We start from the raw sequence: 14,688 nt of genomic DNA on the forward strand, positions 1-14,688 counted from the left end.
CAGCACTTTTAATATAAGTCAGTCAGCAATACCAGCACCTAAGGGCCCACATGTCCAATTCTTTAGGTTAGTTCAGAGGGTGGGTGGGTAGGACAGCAAGCCCTTCCAGTTTTCACAAATGAAATACAATCAGGGTTAGTATCTTTTTACAAGTTTTCTCTTTCCTTCCTGGAAGCGCCTGAAAACACACGTTCCGATCCTTAGAGAGGGGCAAAACCCCCTGTCTTTTCTAAAGGTTTTTCAAAGTTTAATTTTCTAAGTATCTCCATGACAATAAATAATAAGTATCTACATTATGGTATTTATGAAAAATACCACCACCAGTCAATGTTTACTCCATGTACCTGCCCCCTCCCCCCGATTTCAGCCAAGCAAGCTTTTGTTCCTCCAAAAAACAGTGGCATTTACCTCACTGACCTTGGGACTGCCTTCCTCCAGTATTTCTCCCTCATCAGTTTGCATGGGAACAGGATCTGTGCAAAGCTCTGCAGAAATGCAAAATACTGCCTAAAAGATAAACAACAAAGATGTATTTTAAAAACAATGATTTTTCTGCCTTTAACAACATTATGTGAGATTACAGCGCTCATGAACAACAATTCTAGGCTATGACCTTCAATGCTGACATTCTGCACATATTTGTTGAAATGATGTTTTATGCAAATGAGAACTGCTATTTAGGATAAGACAAAACTACTTAATCAAGAGAACAACAAAAAAACCCCACTTAACAGGAATATACTTTCTTTTTAACTTTAAAGTGTCATTGCTGAGTATTTAAATGTAGTCACAGATTTTACTCACTAAAGTCACAGTCAGCAAGGAACAATGACACAGACCTGAGCTGAGCAATTCTTTACTAGGAAATAGCTTTTGTGCAAATATAAGCTTCAAAGACTCAGCTTACAAACAACCTTAAAGGTTAGTAGTTTGAAAAATTATTAGGTCTTCCAGTGATCTCACAGTACTTCTGAAGTCTTACTTTCAGGATTTTTTCCTTGACTTGACTAAAAAAAAAAAAAAAAAAAAAAAAAAAAAACAACAACAACATTCTAGAATCTAAATGGTTCAGGGAACAGATAGTAATTCACCTTCAGGCTGGCAATTCCAATTTAACCCAGGTCAACAGACCCCAATGTTTCCAATATTCAACACTACTAGGTAACCTAGTATCATGGGTTGGCACAATTTTGTTTTCTAGTTATGGAAAAATGTGAGATGTTTTTTTCCTGCCCTGACCGTGCAGTAGTTTGGCAGGGGGAGGACAGGGACCTATCAAAAAGCTGGCGGGGATATTGGCACCTGGGTTAACCAATGGGAAGTGTGAATGCAACTTTGGAAGGGATGTTTAAAACTAATCTGCTGCAGATCGGTCGCTCTCTCGCTTTGGAATCAGCCATGAGGTGACATCGTGGTTGGGCCCGGGCCCTGCTGCCCCTCTGGGCCGGGCCGGGCTCAGCCGGGCCTCTGAGGGCCGCTGCCCGCACAGGGAGGGCCTGGGCCGGCTGAGCCCTTTCCTCTGCTGCCGGCAGGGAAGAGGGGCGGCTGCAGCTCGGCAGTGCGGGGCCATGTGCTCAGACCGCGGCACAAGGGGCCAAAACATGGCCCAGCTTAATCGCCGCTGGCAGCAGAGAAAGCAAGCCTGCAGCTCCGTAACAACTCCGAGCTGAGCCACCCTGGATGAGACCGAGGGGTGGAAAAAAGGACATCTACCAGCTTCCTCCATCAGCACAGCTTTGCATTTTCTTCAGCTCCTGCAGCCTCAGTGCGTGCACGTGGCTTTTGCAGGCCCAAGCAGATGTAACCCTTCCCTAGCAAGACAGAGTTTTAAAGCACAATTCTTCCTTAAGAGAAAGAAGAAAGAAAGACAGAAGGTACATAGAAACAGACACCACATAAAGTCAGTTAGATTAGAAGTAAAAGAACTAATAATATTAGAATAAGTGGACATTTGTAACCAGACTTCTCTAAGGTAAATTATAGAGAAATGAACTGTTCTTTGTAGCAACTTAGTATCATTGGGTAGAATGCTATTCTAATCAAAATTAAGGACTGATATAATTGAGATTTATTTGAGAACTTCGAAACCCCTGCTCCTGGGTTAAAGGGAGGTCTCAGCCTTTGAGACAAAGATGATTTTAAACTAGAAGAAGTATTCGTAAAAAGTACCCCAGATACACTGAGAAGCTTTGCTGATAGAACATCACAGTCTACGAAAACTCCGGGCAGTAGCAGATGTATGACATTAGGATCCCTGGACTATTTTGTCCTGTAGCAAATGTCTTCATAAAATTTTAGAGAGGCTCTTCTCCTAAAAAGTTATCAGTGATTATGTCTAAATAGTGAAACTGACTTAAAATCCTAAATTGTGTCTTTCTATGTTGTTCAATAAGAAAATTAACAGTTTGTAAAAGGAGAGAAGCGTGTTTTAAAGTGTCATTCTGTTTCAGTTTAAGTTTTCTCTTTTTTTCTCAACTTTTTTTACTTTCATTCTTTCAGCGTATGTTGGTGTTTCCACACGGTTTTATTAAATTTAAACCATTACACCTAGTAAGTTTCTTTGACAGTAACAGTGCAGTTTCAAAATCTGCACCCCAAACTTCATTCTTCAAATTGTAACGCAACTTACGGAAGGATGCAATACAATTAGGGAGACTTTGGTGTTTAAGATTAGAATGTCTTCTACTCCAGAGGATGAGGCATCTTTCAGGGACAATGGATCAAATTAATCAATTTAAGAGATCAAATGCACCAGCACAAATTCAGCAGGAATCTCTCATACTTAAAATGCAAGACATAAGTCATGACCAGTTCTCTAACATTCCAGGTATATGGAAAGTAAGGGCTCACACTAAGTATACTGCGTTAAGAATTCTCTTAAAGCCAAGAGTTGTTGGCCTTTAACAGTTCTCTCTCACAAGATTATGTAACTCTTCAACTGCACTAGCATTTAACATCCACTTCCAGTTTCTCTATTTGTGCACCTCGGCTAGAGAACTACTCACTGTCACCTTCACAGCAGCAATTCCAAGCCTGAAACTGACAAGAGAAAGCTTCTAAATGATGCACCTCCTTCACTTCATTGTTAATGCCTGTTCAGAGTGTAAGGCTATCTGCACTCCAACCTCCTCAGTTATATTGCACGTAGGTAAAACAACACCTGTCACGGTTGACTCAAGGAGTGAATAACATGTTCTACAAACATTAAGGACCTGAAGCGATAAAATGTTACATTCAACTTAATAAATCTTACAACAAACAAGCTGTTATTTTCAGTAATATCATACATTCTAGTGCAAGGCACAAGAGTTTTAAAGACTTGGAGAACAATAATTTCCTTTTCTGGGAAAAGAAGGAATGAGGGGAAAAGCGAACTCTAATCCAAATCCTCACTAAAACATTCTGCCTTCTGCACAATAAAAAATCAGAGGCATAAAATGCTAAGCATGACATCTATGCCAAGATCCTCCTGCCTATAACAAATGTTTCTTGCTTTTTGTTCTGCACCCACAGCGGAGAATACCAGGCTGGGCAGTCCCTGTCCATGGTACTTATTTGCTATGCTTGGTTTCTGAAACCCACTCCAGAACTGGAAGCTTTGGAGCATGATTTTGCAGTATCAGAGTCAAGTGTTAGGGAAGCTCTTCCGATTTTTGTTAGACAGACAGTCTGATGTCTAATAGACAAAACAGCTTTTGCCAGAAGGATTCCTGTGGCACTTACCTGGCCACAAAGTCAGAGAAATAAGCAAGAATGAACTTGAGCTACAAAAACATTAAAAAAAGCTTTTATATAAAACAAGACCAGAATAGTCAGACCAAGAGCACCGTAAGAGGAAGTTACTTTTTGTTCAGAGTGCTGGAAGAACTCAAACATAAGCCTCTGAAAAACTGACGTGTTTTATCTTCTGAGATCCTTCACTACCAGAGGAATTGGCAGTATTTGACACCAGTTTTTATATACTACTGGAAGAAACCAAAAAAGCTACCCACTAGTGCACGTCAAAGGAAGAAAGAAAAGGTCAAAAGTAAAACTAGGGAATTTTAAAAAACGGAAAGGCCACAAGAACAAAGAAAAGCAAGCTCTTCCACAGACAACAGATTAAATACACTGGAACTATCCAGAACTCACAGATTAGAGTAGGAGATTGAACAAATTAACTCTTTTCCTTCTCCCCTGTATTTTCTTTTTTATAGTTTCTATTTTCTCTCAATTTATCCCATAATTAATGTTTTTATTTGCTTTGATGTTTTAAAAAGCCATATAATATTATGTCATACAATACTTACAGTGAACTCACTCACATGGGATGGTAAAAAGGTCGAAGTTCTAAAAGGCTCAGTAATTTACTAGAAAACTTCACAAGGGAAAAAGAAAATCCACCAACAAAAATTTTTAGCTGGTGCAGGAAGACCCTAAGCCACAGACTACAAGAGGTGTTGCAAGAGGGAGTTTTACTTTTTTGTTGTTGTTGTTGGTTGGTTTTTTTGGCTTTTTTTTTTTTTTTTTTTTTTTAACGCTTTATTGCATTTGCTTCTGGGTTTTTGTTGTATTTTTTTTTTTTTAATACTTTGGGGTTTTTTATACTATCCTTTTGTTGTTTGGGGTTTTTTTTAATATTTTATTGCATTTGCTTCTGGGTTCTTTCAGGAGACAAAACATCCTGAAATAAACAAATAAATAATAACAATAAATAATTCAATAAACTTCAATAAACTGCCCAATTCAATAATTTTGATGTTCTTTTGCATACATGAATCATTGATTCCATTAGCCACTGGCATAAGAATGCTGCAATGCAAGTTTATTTATTGCCAAATAGACATTTCAAGATTCCTGAATCTAGGGAACACTACTTCTGTGCCAGACTTTTGCAGAAGTCGTTTACAACTGAAGGTTGTAAAGACTGATTATTGCCAGCACATGAAGAAATAACATAATTATTCCATGTTACTGACATCACCTCTTCAGCTCACCAGCTTCTGACTACAGCACTGAAGGTGACACACAAGGTCATTTACTCTATGCACGGAAGGTGGACGGGAAGTAAGAATTTCTACTAGCATCCTACAGAATCAGGAAAATGCCAAAAGCCTAAAGGGATTTATTTACTTATATTCAGTACTTAAAGTGATGTTTCAGGTTTCCAGGTGATAAAAAGAAAGTTTATAGACAGTCCATTTAGATTTTCAGATAAACAAATTCACTCCTGGAAAAGATCAAAAATAAGATAACCCTCTTCTTCTACCTTTGCATATATCCACCCATACTACTTGGAATGTGACAGAAATTCCCCAATTTTTTATTTACCTGATATCCTTCAAAAAAATTAACTAACTTCAACTGGAGTAAGGTAACGCCAAGGAAGGCCTGACAAATACACTGGTATGCCCACATATGATGTAGCAAATGCACACCTAAACTTAGGAACAACTTTTATTTAACTCTTTAAAATGTAATACAGTGATGAGAATCTATTCCCAAAGGTAAAAACATTCATTAATATGAACCAGCTGGATTTCTTACAAACTTTAATGCCTACTGCAATACTGTCCTGCCATTAAACGGTATGGGTTTGGGACAATCCAGTTTGATATTTAATCCTATTTTTGCTCCATCTCTTTCTGCAGCAAAGATGTACTCATTTTGTTTATGGGGGATCAGCATGACGGAGGCAGCTACCAGCCACTCAGTGTAAGCAGAACAGCACAGTGTCCTTATGGGTACCATCTCTGCACTACTGCATTCTAACACACTCTGGCAAGAAAAACCTGAACAAAATTTCCATATACCTATAAATCGCTGAAAAACAATACCAGTGAACAAGGTACTTCCTTTAGGCCTATTTCTCCCTCCACATAGAAAAGTCCAGCACAGAAAAACACAAGGTACTCAATAGCTAGACAGAGCTGGAATTTCAATGATTTCAAACTAGGTTTCATCAAACAGGCATGACTGGGACTAAGCATCTTGTCTAATTCAAGGGCTTTTCATGCAGCAACACTTTTTTTTTTTTTTTTTTTTTTAGAGTGGCAGCAGGAATCAAATATGGACTAAAGAGAAAATCTATTCTTCATTTGATAATGAAGAAAAAAATCTACTTCAAGCTTCTGAAGAGTGCAGCTGCGAGAGAACCGCTTATTAAGGTACAATCAATTGCAATTCCTGTGAACCCCCAAGTTTAAATTGGACATGGCCCACTAGAAACATCCTGAAGGACAGTAAGGCTGCGCCAGCTGTCACCATTACAGACATTAAGCAGAAATTGAAGGTAGGTCCCAAACTCTCTCACAAAGCAAAACACGAACATGAGTGCTCTTCGAAGATGGTCATCCTGTATACATGGCATACTTGAAAGAAGAGCAGTTAGAACAAGGCACTAATTGACTAAACTGTGTCTTAAATGAGACCGCGCTTCTTTGACACATGATCGCTGTCACCAGTCTCTTCGTACAGACAAAATGTTCATTTTTAACACATGATCCAGCCATACTGTATTTAATGGCTAAAGCATTGTACTACATTGTGTCTGTTAAGAATGTATAAAAGCAACATAAAATTTAATGGACAGAAGAAGATCAGAGTATTTTTTGTCACTTCAAATACAAGTTGCTCTGAAAGCAAGAGCATTCAGAAGATAAAAAAACCCTGACTATAACTTTATTGCTTATAGAAATAATCACTTACCAATTCCAGTGACTTAAAAAAAATCTTGATATAAACTAATTTTCAAAGAAAATTATACATCATACATACTGACTTTAGCTTATAGAAACAAATCACATCAGGCAGTAACAAACTTCACATGGAAACCCACAGGAAGTAACACAGTAGAAAGCACATGGAAAGAGATCCTACAGCATCTTAAGAACCAGCACAGGCTACTGTTCTTCTCGCCTTCAACTTTCAAGATCACAATACCGAGCTTTGGTAGATTTTTACCTTTGACAGTTTCCAAGGGCTGCCAAAGCCCACAAGGATCCGTCCTGGCTACATTCAGTGCAAAAACAAAACCCTAAAAGGGGACAAAAAAAAAAAAAATTAAACTGTGGTCATTAGTAAAATATAAAAACAAAAGTCAACTGTCTCCAAAGCTCAGCAAACCTAGGTGCACAGAAGTGAAAGGAATGGCTGCCATCAGGAAAATAGTTTCTTAAAATTCTCCCCACAACCTCCCATCCAAATCTAGAAAAACAGTAAACACTGGTAGCATGTGTGAGAGAATCTCCTACTGATTATGAGATACAACAGAACAGTAGGAGGCTCCAGAAACAAAATTTCTATTCACAACTGGGGAAAACATGGAGTGAAAGTGGTTTCTTCTACAAGAACTGAGAGAACATACAAATATGTTTCCTTGCAGCCAAGGGAAGTGATTATGTAATCCTACAATAACTCCTGAATATTAAATATTATGTGTAAAAAATAAATTCCATACCTACCAATTGTCAGGTATTTAATCCTATTTTGAAAGAGTAACATAGCAGCACTGCTCTTGCTAACCATCAAGCCCATTTCAAATCATACATAATCTGTCTTAACCACAGCTAGTATTAAATACTTCAGTTTTGGTTTTCAAAACATAACCAACTTCCAGAAATTAAAAGAAGTCCAGAACCATCAGCTTACCACTATACGTCTAAGTTAACATCAGTAAAACCTATATTATTCCAGTTGCTATTACTCAGGTTTGTTTGCAAGGGATATGAACAAGTGGCATTTTTCTAAATTCACTGCATCGTTTTGTTGGCTACTACTCCTTAATGTACAGCATTCCTTAGGAACAGTGTTCCTGTCATTGGACTAACTGCCATAAACTGAGTATTTTTTTCGTGATCTTCTAGCATTAACTAAGAGCTTTCTGGGCATGATTTCCATTCAAACAATTTCTGACTAGAAAATACATTTGGTGACTAAAGGCAGTCCTATCTGCCACTGTGGTTTACCTGTCCCTTTGCTTAGTGAGTAAATGTTTCACAGATGCAAACTTTCATTTTGAGCTTGATTCTGACTTTGCTGTGGGGTGATTCTGATAAAGCAACCTAGAGCACACTGTGCTCAAAAGGCCTCAAGCTGTCTTAAAAGATCATCTCACAAAAATCAGCTGCTGATGTAAATAAGCAAAGCCATCACATACTCAATTAGGATATTGGGAAGCTGCCTTCAAGTTGGCTTCACAGCTTCAAAACAACACAGAAATATTTCATGGCTTTTCATCTACAGCACAGCAGCAGAATAACAGTCAGGATTTACTATAAAAATTACCTGGGACAACCCTCACTGTGATGATAATTCACTGTAACGATAATTCAGGTCTCACTGTGAGGGTAATTCTCCACTTCATTTTTCAAGGCTGAAGACAGAAACATAGCTTGTAACCAATAATTTGCAATCTCTTTATTTCACATGGTTTAGAACAGTCTCTTTGCATTACTTAGATGGAAGGAAATCCAGGAAGGATTGTACTTCAAGGAAAAATGAACTAAAGCTATCACTCTAAACAAAGCAGCTGGGAGGAAAGGGAAAAGGCAGAAATCCTCAACCTCTCACAGAAAAAAAAAAAAAAAAAAAAAATATCCAGAGGAATATTCAGCAATGGCAGTCACACATTCCACAAAATCACTGTGGTGTTCTAGAGAAAAACATGACATGAGAGAGGGTGTCCATTATGTTTAATTTAGCGTTGGCTGCACAACTTCCTATTTTGTTCAGTCTTAAATTCTTCATACTGATGTTTTTGGTAACATATGGAAAATGTTTCAGCTATTCATGTAGATATGACACACATACTTTTCACAAGATGAACAGCTGCACATTGGAATAGATATCATATACAGTAGTCTGTAATGCTCTTCTAAAGTAACATGAGAACAGAAGGACAATAAAGAAGTTAAAGACAACCTGTAAGAACAAATCACAAGTCCCATTTCACAGCACTTAAGTCCTTTTACATGAACAGCTCAAATATAAACCATTTCCTAAAACAGAATGCTCTTGAAGATGGTTTGAAGTGGACAATACACAACATGATCTGCTCAAGAAAATCCAATCATTAGTGAATTTGTGGGTTTTTTCTCATTAAAGAATGTTGCCTTTTCTGATTCATCATTAAGAGAGACACGTGAAACATGCAAAAGGATACTTCTCAAATGATCCTAAATCAGACTTTCAATTTAGAAAATCCTGGCTGTAGCCTTTGAGTCTAAAGACAGCCTTGAAACATAAGAACAGAATACTCCATCATCACTCTCCCAGTGTTCCAAACCATTTACATAAACAACATTTAAGGTTCTAAATGTTTCTCTTCCCAGTAAAGGAAAAGTAAACTGAAAAGCTTAATTTTAAAAAATGTTTTGCTTACGCCTTTTTGCCACTTTCTACTGTATAAAGTAGCACAAACCCCATTTCTTTTCTGCTCGTACCGATTTTGCTAAAGAACCAATTAAAGGTTACAGTGAACATAAAAGGTATGTCTTCACTTTGCTAAAGCAGCCTACTGTATGCTACATACACTACAAATCACTTCTCAACTGTAATCAAGATTAAATCCCAACTATAATCAGCCAAAGGCTGCCAAGCGGTTAGGTTTTCTAAGTCCTTTGTGCTTTGTTCCACTCTGTGTTTTCACTGTGACAGAAGCATATATACACACCCATTTATGCGCATATACACATATATGTGTGTAGACACAAAGTATGTATGTAACAAAACACCCTCGAAATTATTTCTACTTTTTCTCTTCAAGACCTTCAACACTTAACACCACAATGTTTATGGAAACTATCAAACTGAGGTTGTTGGGAATAGTGTGTCTTAACCGACTGGCAGCATCTTCTTGACAGTCAGCATCACAGTAAGAGTTGTGGTGATACCTGGAGCGGCAAGGAATTAAAATATACTGAGCCGAGAATACCAGCTGCTTTTTAAGCTCCACAGCAAAGTTTAACCCAATCAAGAGATCTGTTTTGCAAAGTTGGAAACAAACTATCACTAAAAAAAACTACATTCTTTTCAACTGTTCATCTCTGGTTCTACTAGGTCTTGCAAATTATCCTTTCTCAGGCAGGGAAAAGGACTATTTACACTGCTAATGCTGCCACTACTTGTTAACAGTAGCAATGCTCGGAATCCCAATGGCACAAAAGAAGTCATTACCATAAGTATAACAACTATCATGGCATTTAATGGTGCCCCAGTGGCAAAAAATCAACATGCTCAAAATGCCAGCAATCCATGTATACTAGCATACCCAAGGATTCAGCACTACTGGAGCTACACCAAATGCAACCAAGCCTTTATTTCAGGGCATTTGCAAAGTGACAAAGTCTTCAGGATACAGAGGACCAGAGTTTTTTAAGGAGAGGTGAAGAGTGCATGTTATACTAGACCAGAGACATGAAGAATTTTCTCCATCTTAAGCAAAATGTAGTGATGAATGAGAAGCCTGCTTCTCAACAGCTCAGCTTTAAACCTGAGAGCTGTAAGTAACCCCTTTAACTGCTGATAATTCCAACAGATTCATCCTGACAGATTATTCATACCACTAAAGTCAACTCAAGATCGAAGGTTTCCTTTCGAACCACCAGCAACACTCATCAAGTTCTATACAGCAGTATGTTTATCAAACCCAGCAGCAGTAACTAAACTAAAACTGATAAAGTGGTAAGCAGCCGTGTGCAGAGGAAAGGGGGAACAGGGTATTATTCACTAACAGCAGCAATTACGAGAGCAAAAGACAACATTACTAAAAATCATTCACGTGCAGGACAGGAAGATGTCGTGCCTTTCAAACTATCTAGTTCTTATAGTCTTCCTGTATTTAATTAGAAGGGTATCAAAGAAGAGTATCAAAGTTTCCTGTGTTAAACTATCCTTTTGCTTTGTTCACTTTTACAATAAGAGCTGTGTTGTTAAGGAATTCACACCAGCATGGCAATACTGGTGCAAAGTCCTCCAGCAGCAATGAAGGCACACAAACATCCCCGGCTGCCCGAGAAAGGCTCTAGGTCCCAGCACTGCAACCCGTAATGCAGCCTCGGGCAGAAGATTATGGCCAGACTGAGCCAGGACAGAGCCCGGGGAGTGTGACAGAGAATGAAGCTTAAGTCACATAGTTTACACCCTGACATTTTCCAAAATAATGTTCTATATTTATCTCACTTCTAATGATTAATAACAGACAGATTATTTTATACAAAGACGTTTTGACTTCCCATTAACATGATTATACATGCAGAGAAGTCCAAGATCTTAGCACTATTATTGTCAAAGAAAAATGCTGAGTTGTTAAGCAAATAATTCTAAACTATAATTGCAAACACCAACTTCGAACGCAACCAGCTGCCAAATAGAACTTCATCAACATTTATAGCATAACATCAGTCTGAATTGTACTTTTCAGCAATTTCAGCACCTAAGAAAGGATCGGAAAGCTAATTTTCGAAAATCTGTTTTATATTCAATGATGCTTTTTTTTTCATCTTCAAAGAAATTAAGCAATACACTCATTTTTATGGCTAATTTTTAAATTTAAAAACACAATGCAAGTTACTACTGATACAATGCTAGTCCTCAACACTGCAATCTTTGCTGAACATGTTTAGTCAATACTACTGAATTTGGAACTACTTGCAACAAGAGCTTCAGACCTGTTCAATTAATTGTGAGGTCAGGGCCCAAAATTTGCAGTCTTTTGGCACAAAAGAGTTCTTCAACTTTTTCATCTTACTTCCCCTGAAAGTGGCATTTAAAATAAAAGTAACCCAGCTTTACTACTGCAATCAAAACCATAAAAGTCTGCCTTTACGCTACCTAGTTGAACTACGTGACAACTGATTTTGACAGTCAAGATCTCACACCAGATATAAAAACCCAACTTTGGAAATTTCCTCCTAGTTTTGAATGTTCTTCACTCATATGTTACTTTTTGTTCATCCTTTATTAAATCTGAAAATGCAGTAACACAAATTCTCAATTATGTTTTGTCCACACTTCATAAAACTGAAGTTACTTTTAGTTAATTTACACACCCAGCTGTGGCAGGGGTGAGATAAGCTGATATACAGTATCCATACACAAGGCAGTGCCAGTTTATCTAGGTACCTTCAACTGGTGAAAGCAACATTATCCGGCAATGGTTAAGTACAGGGTTAGAGCTGGAGATGGAAAGGATTAATTATGTCACCGCATTCTTGCCCTCAGGCCATCACAATGTAACACTGTCAGGAGAGTTTTCCTTTGCTTATTAGGCAACGTTAAAAAGTATTTGATACAATGGGGCTTCTACATGTTTTCTGCACAGTCTAATTTAGTTTTCAATCAACAGGAAGCTTCTCTCAATATGAATCTATTTTCTGCAACATATAAATTGCCAGGGACAGGGAAGAGAAAGTTGGACTTTGAATATGAAAGAACCAGAGGAGTTAACTTCCAACAAATCGGAGTATTATCAGCCAGTTATGGTTGTGTCTCTGAGTGCTCTGAAAATTAAGAAGGCCAAGCAAAGAAATTTATAGACAGCTAACCTACAGCAACTATGGAGTTTAAAAAATGTGTGAAAAAGCCAGCTGCGTTTTCTTTTTTGCCCTGCTATCAGCATCGGAGAGGGAGGTTGGGCTGCTGTTTTACTACGCGAGTAGTCCATTGTTAACAGAGGGTCTGGTCCTGGGAATTCTACCATCATCCATCATCTGCTGGAGTGCCCAGGAATTCTGAGCCCCTTCACCTGCCCTGCTGGAGCTGGGCCAGCCTTGCCCAGCCGTCATGGCTTCTTCAGCACTGCTCACTTTGCCAGGACACCCCCACCTTTTCCTGCCAGGACACCCCCCTGCCTGCTGGGGACCCTCACCGTTCCATCCACCAGCCTGGGAGTTTCCACCATTCCAGCTTGGTGCTCTCAGGATCCAAAGGGATCAGACCGCCCTGGGATTTGTGAAACAAAGCCCCTCGAGGTTCCTGGTTCTGTTTATTATTTAATAATTGTTGTAGTTGTTGTTTGTTTGTCCTGTTGTATTTACTAGTAAAGAACTGTTATTCCTTTCCCATAGCTCTGACTGAGAAGCCTCTTTAATCTTCTAAATTATAATAACTTGAAGGGAGGGGATTGGAATCCCCCATTCCTAGAGAGGTACTGCCTCTCCCTAGCAGCTACCTGTCTTTAAAACCAAGACAGAATTTGGCACCCAGTAGTGGGGTACGAGGGCACTGAGAGAAAAAAGGAATAAGAGCTCTTAAGTGCCTACATTGTTGTGTACAGGATATCATGTGGTCTGGCTTACCCTGGTTTTGGGTGGCATGTGGTGGTGGCCGTATTTCTCCCATTTGCAGGCCCTTACCTAAACATGGGCCCTATAACTAAGGCAACTCTGGCTGTCATGCAGTTTGCTATATGGGTTAACAAGGGGAGGAATTAGTGGATTTTTAACTTCCTCTGGAAGGCAGGCACATGGATTCAGGGCTATCGTACACTAACTGTGTGTTTCTGGGGTTACTTTAACAACAGTACCTACTGTGAGGAAATGACACCAGGGGAAATTTTTTCCCAACCCTTCACCCAGCTCTTTGGGTCTACCCCACCAGTCTTTGAAGGGTTCAAATCTCTGAATGCTAATGATATCATACAGTGGATGGTGTTGCTGGTATGCCTGTTCTGTTTAGCATTCAGGGATAAGAGGAGATTGACCTGGATAACCACCCTGATACCTACCCCTGAGAATAAGGATACTGCCCCACAGCCTGACCCTGCCCCACAGCCTGCCTCAGAAATAAACCACCCAGATTGGGTGAAGGAGATCCGTGAGATGGGCCAGATGCTGAGGGAGTACATTTCCCCTTAGCCTCCTTAGCCCCAGCTGGTGGGAAACCCTCCCCCTGCCCCGACAAAGGAGAGTCTGATGGTGCAGCAGCAAACCCACAGACGTTACAACAGTCCAGGTTCCAGCTGAACCACAGGGGCAGACACAGCCAGCAGCAGTCGCCCCTGTGGAAACAAGGAAGTATAAGGTGAAATCAGAGCACCCAGGCAACAAGGATAAGAAAGGAGGACCCTCACAACCCACAGGGGAGCCAGAGGTTGAGATCATCCCTGAGTCCCTGTCGTATGAAAGTCTCCGTAATCTGCAAAAAGATATTGCACAATGGGGATGTGAGGCTTATACAGCCTGGTTACTTCGGGTCTGGGACCTTATAGGTACAGGCGTGCAACTAGATAGTGGTGAGGCAAGGAATTTGGGACCCTTGATCCAGGACTCAGGTGTGAATCAGGTATTCGTAAGGGAGCCAGGGCCCCTTTCCCTTTGGGAGCGGCTTTTAACGAGTGTAAGGGAGAGTTTTGTCCACAGAGACAGAATAGAGGAGCACCATCACAGAATGTGCTAGAAGACCCTTGAGGAGGGGATCCAAAAGCTGAGAGAAGTGGCAGTATTGGAGGTACTCTTTGGGAGGGGTGGACAGCATGATAATGACCCCGACAAAGTCAGGTGCACAGGGCAAATGCTGTGGAATCTGGTAACTCTAGGATTGTCTCAATATGCCACATTCATTGCAACCTTTAATGCCGATAACAACTGAGAGACAGTGGGTTCTGTAGCCAACAAGCTCAGAAATTACGAGGGTATGATCAGTGGCCCAATGCACGCTCAGGTCTCTGCTGTGGCTAAGGAACTCAGAGAGGAGATGAGGGAGGTGAAG

The 14,688-nt window shown here is 39.6% G+C and overlaps 1 protein-coding gene across 8 annotated transcripts in view; it reads right to left on the bottom strand.

Annotated features, from left to right (window-relative positions):
• Positions 1-14,688, bottom strand: part of TNRC6B (trinucleotide repeat containing adaptor 6B) — a 129,368-nt gene that overhangs the window by 103,279 nt on the left and 11,401 nt on the right. For 2 of the 8 annotated variants that reach the window (XM_058420291.1, XM_040062025.2), the window contains exons 1-3: positions 8,266-8,328; positions 6,943-7,015; positions 409-507 (exon numbers count right to left, since the gene is read on the bottom strand). In XM_058420291.1, coding sequence (XP_058276274.1) covers positions 409-452 — 44 coding nt within the window. In that variant the 5' untranslated portion in view covers positions 453-507; positions 6,943-7,015; positions 8,266-8,328. Of the gene's footprint in view, positions 1-408; positions 508-6,942; positions 7,016-8,265; positions 8,330-14,688 lie in introns of those variants that run through there. The other 6 variants (XM_058420294.1, XM_040062024.2, XM_058420292.1 and 3 more) reach the window with 5 other exon arrangements.

The sequence above is a fragment of the Hirundo rustica genome, chromosome 4, assembly GCF_015227805.2.
Source record: "Hirundo rustica isolate bHirRus1 chromosome 4, bHirRus1.pri.v3, whole genome shotgun sequence".
NCBI classification, from domain to species: domain Eukaryota; kingdom Metazoa; phylum Chordata; class Aves; order Passeriformes; family Hirundinidae; genus Hirundo; species Hirundo rustica.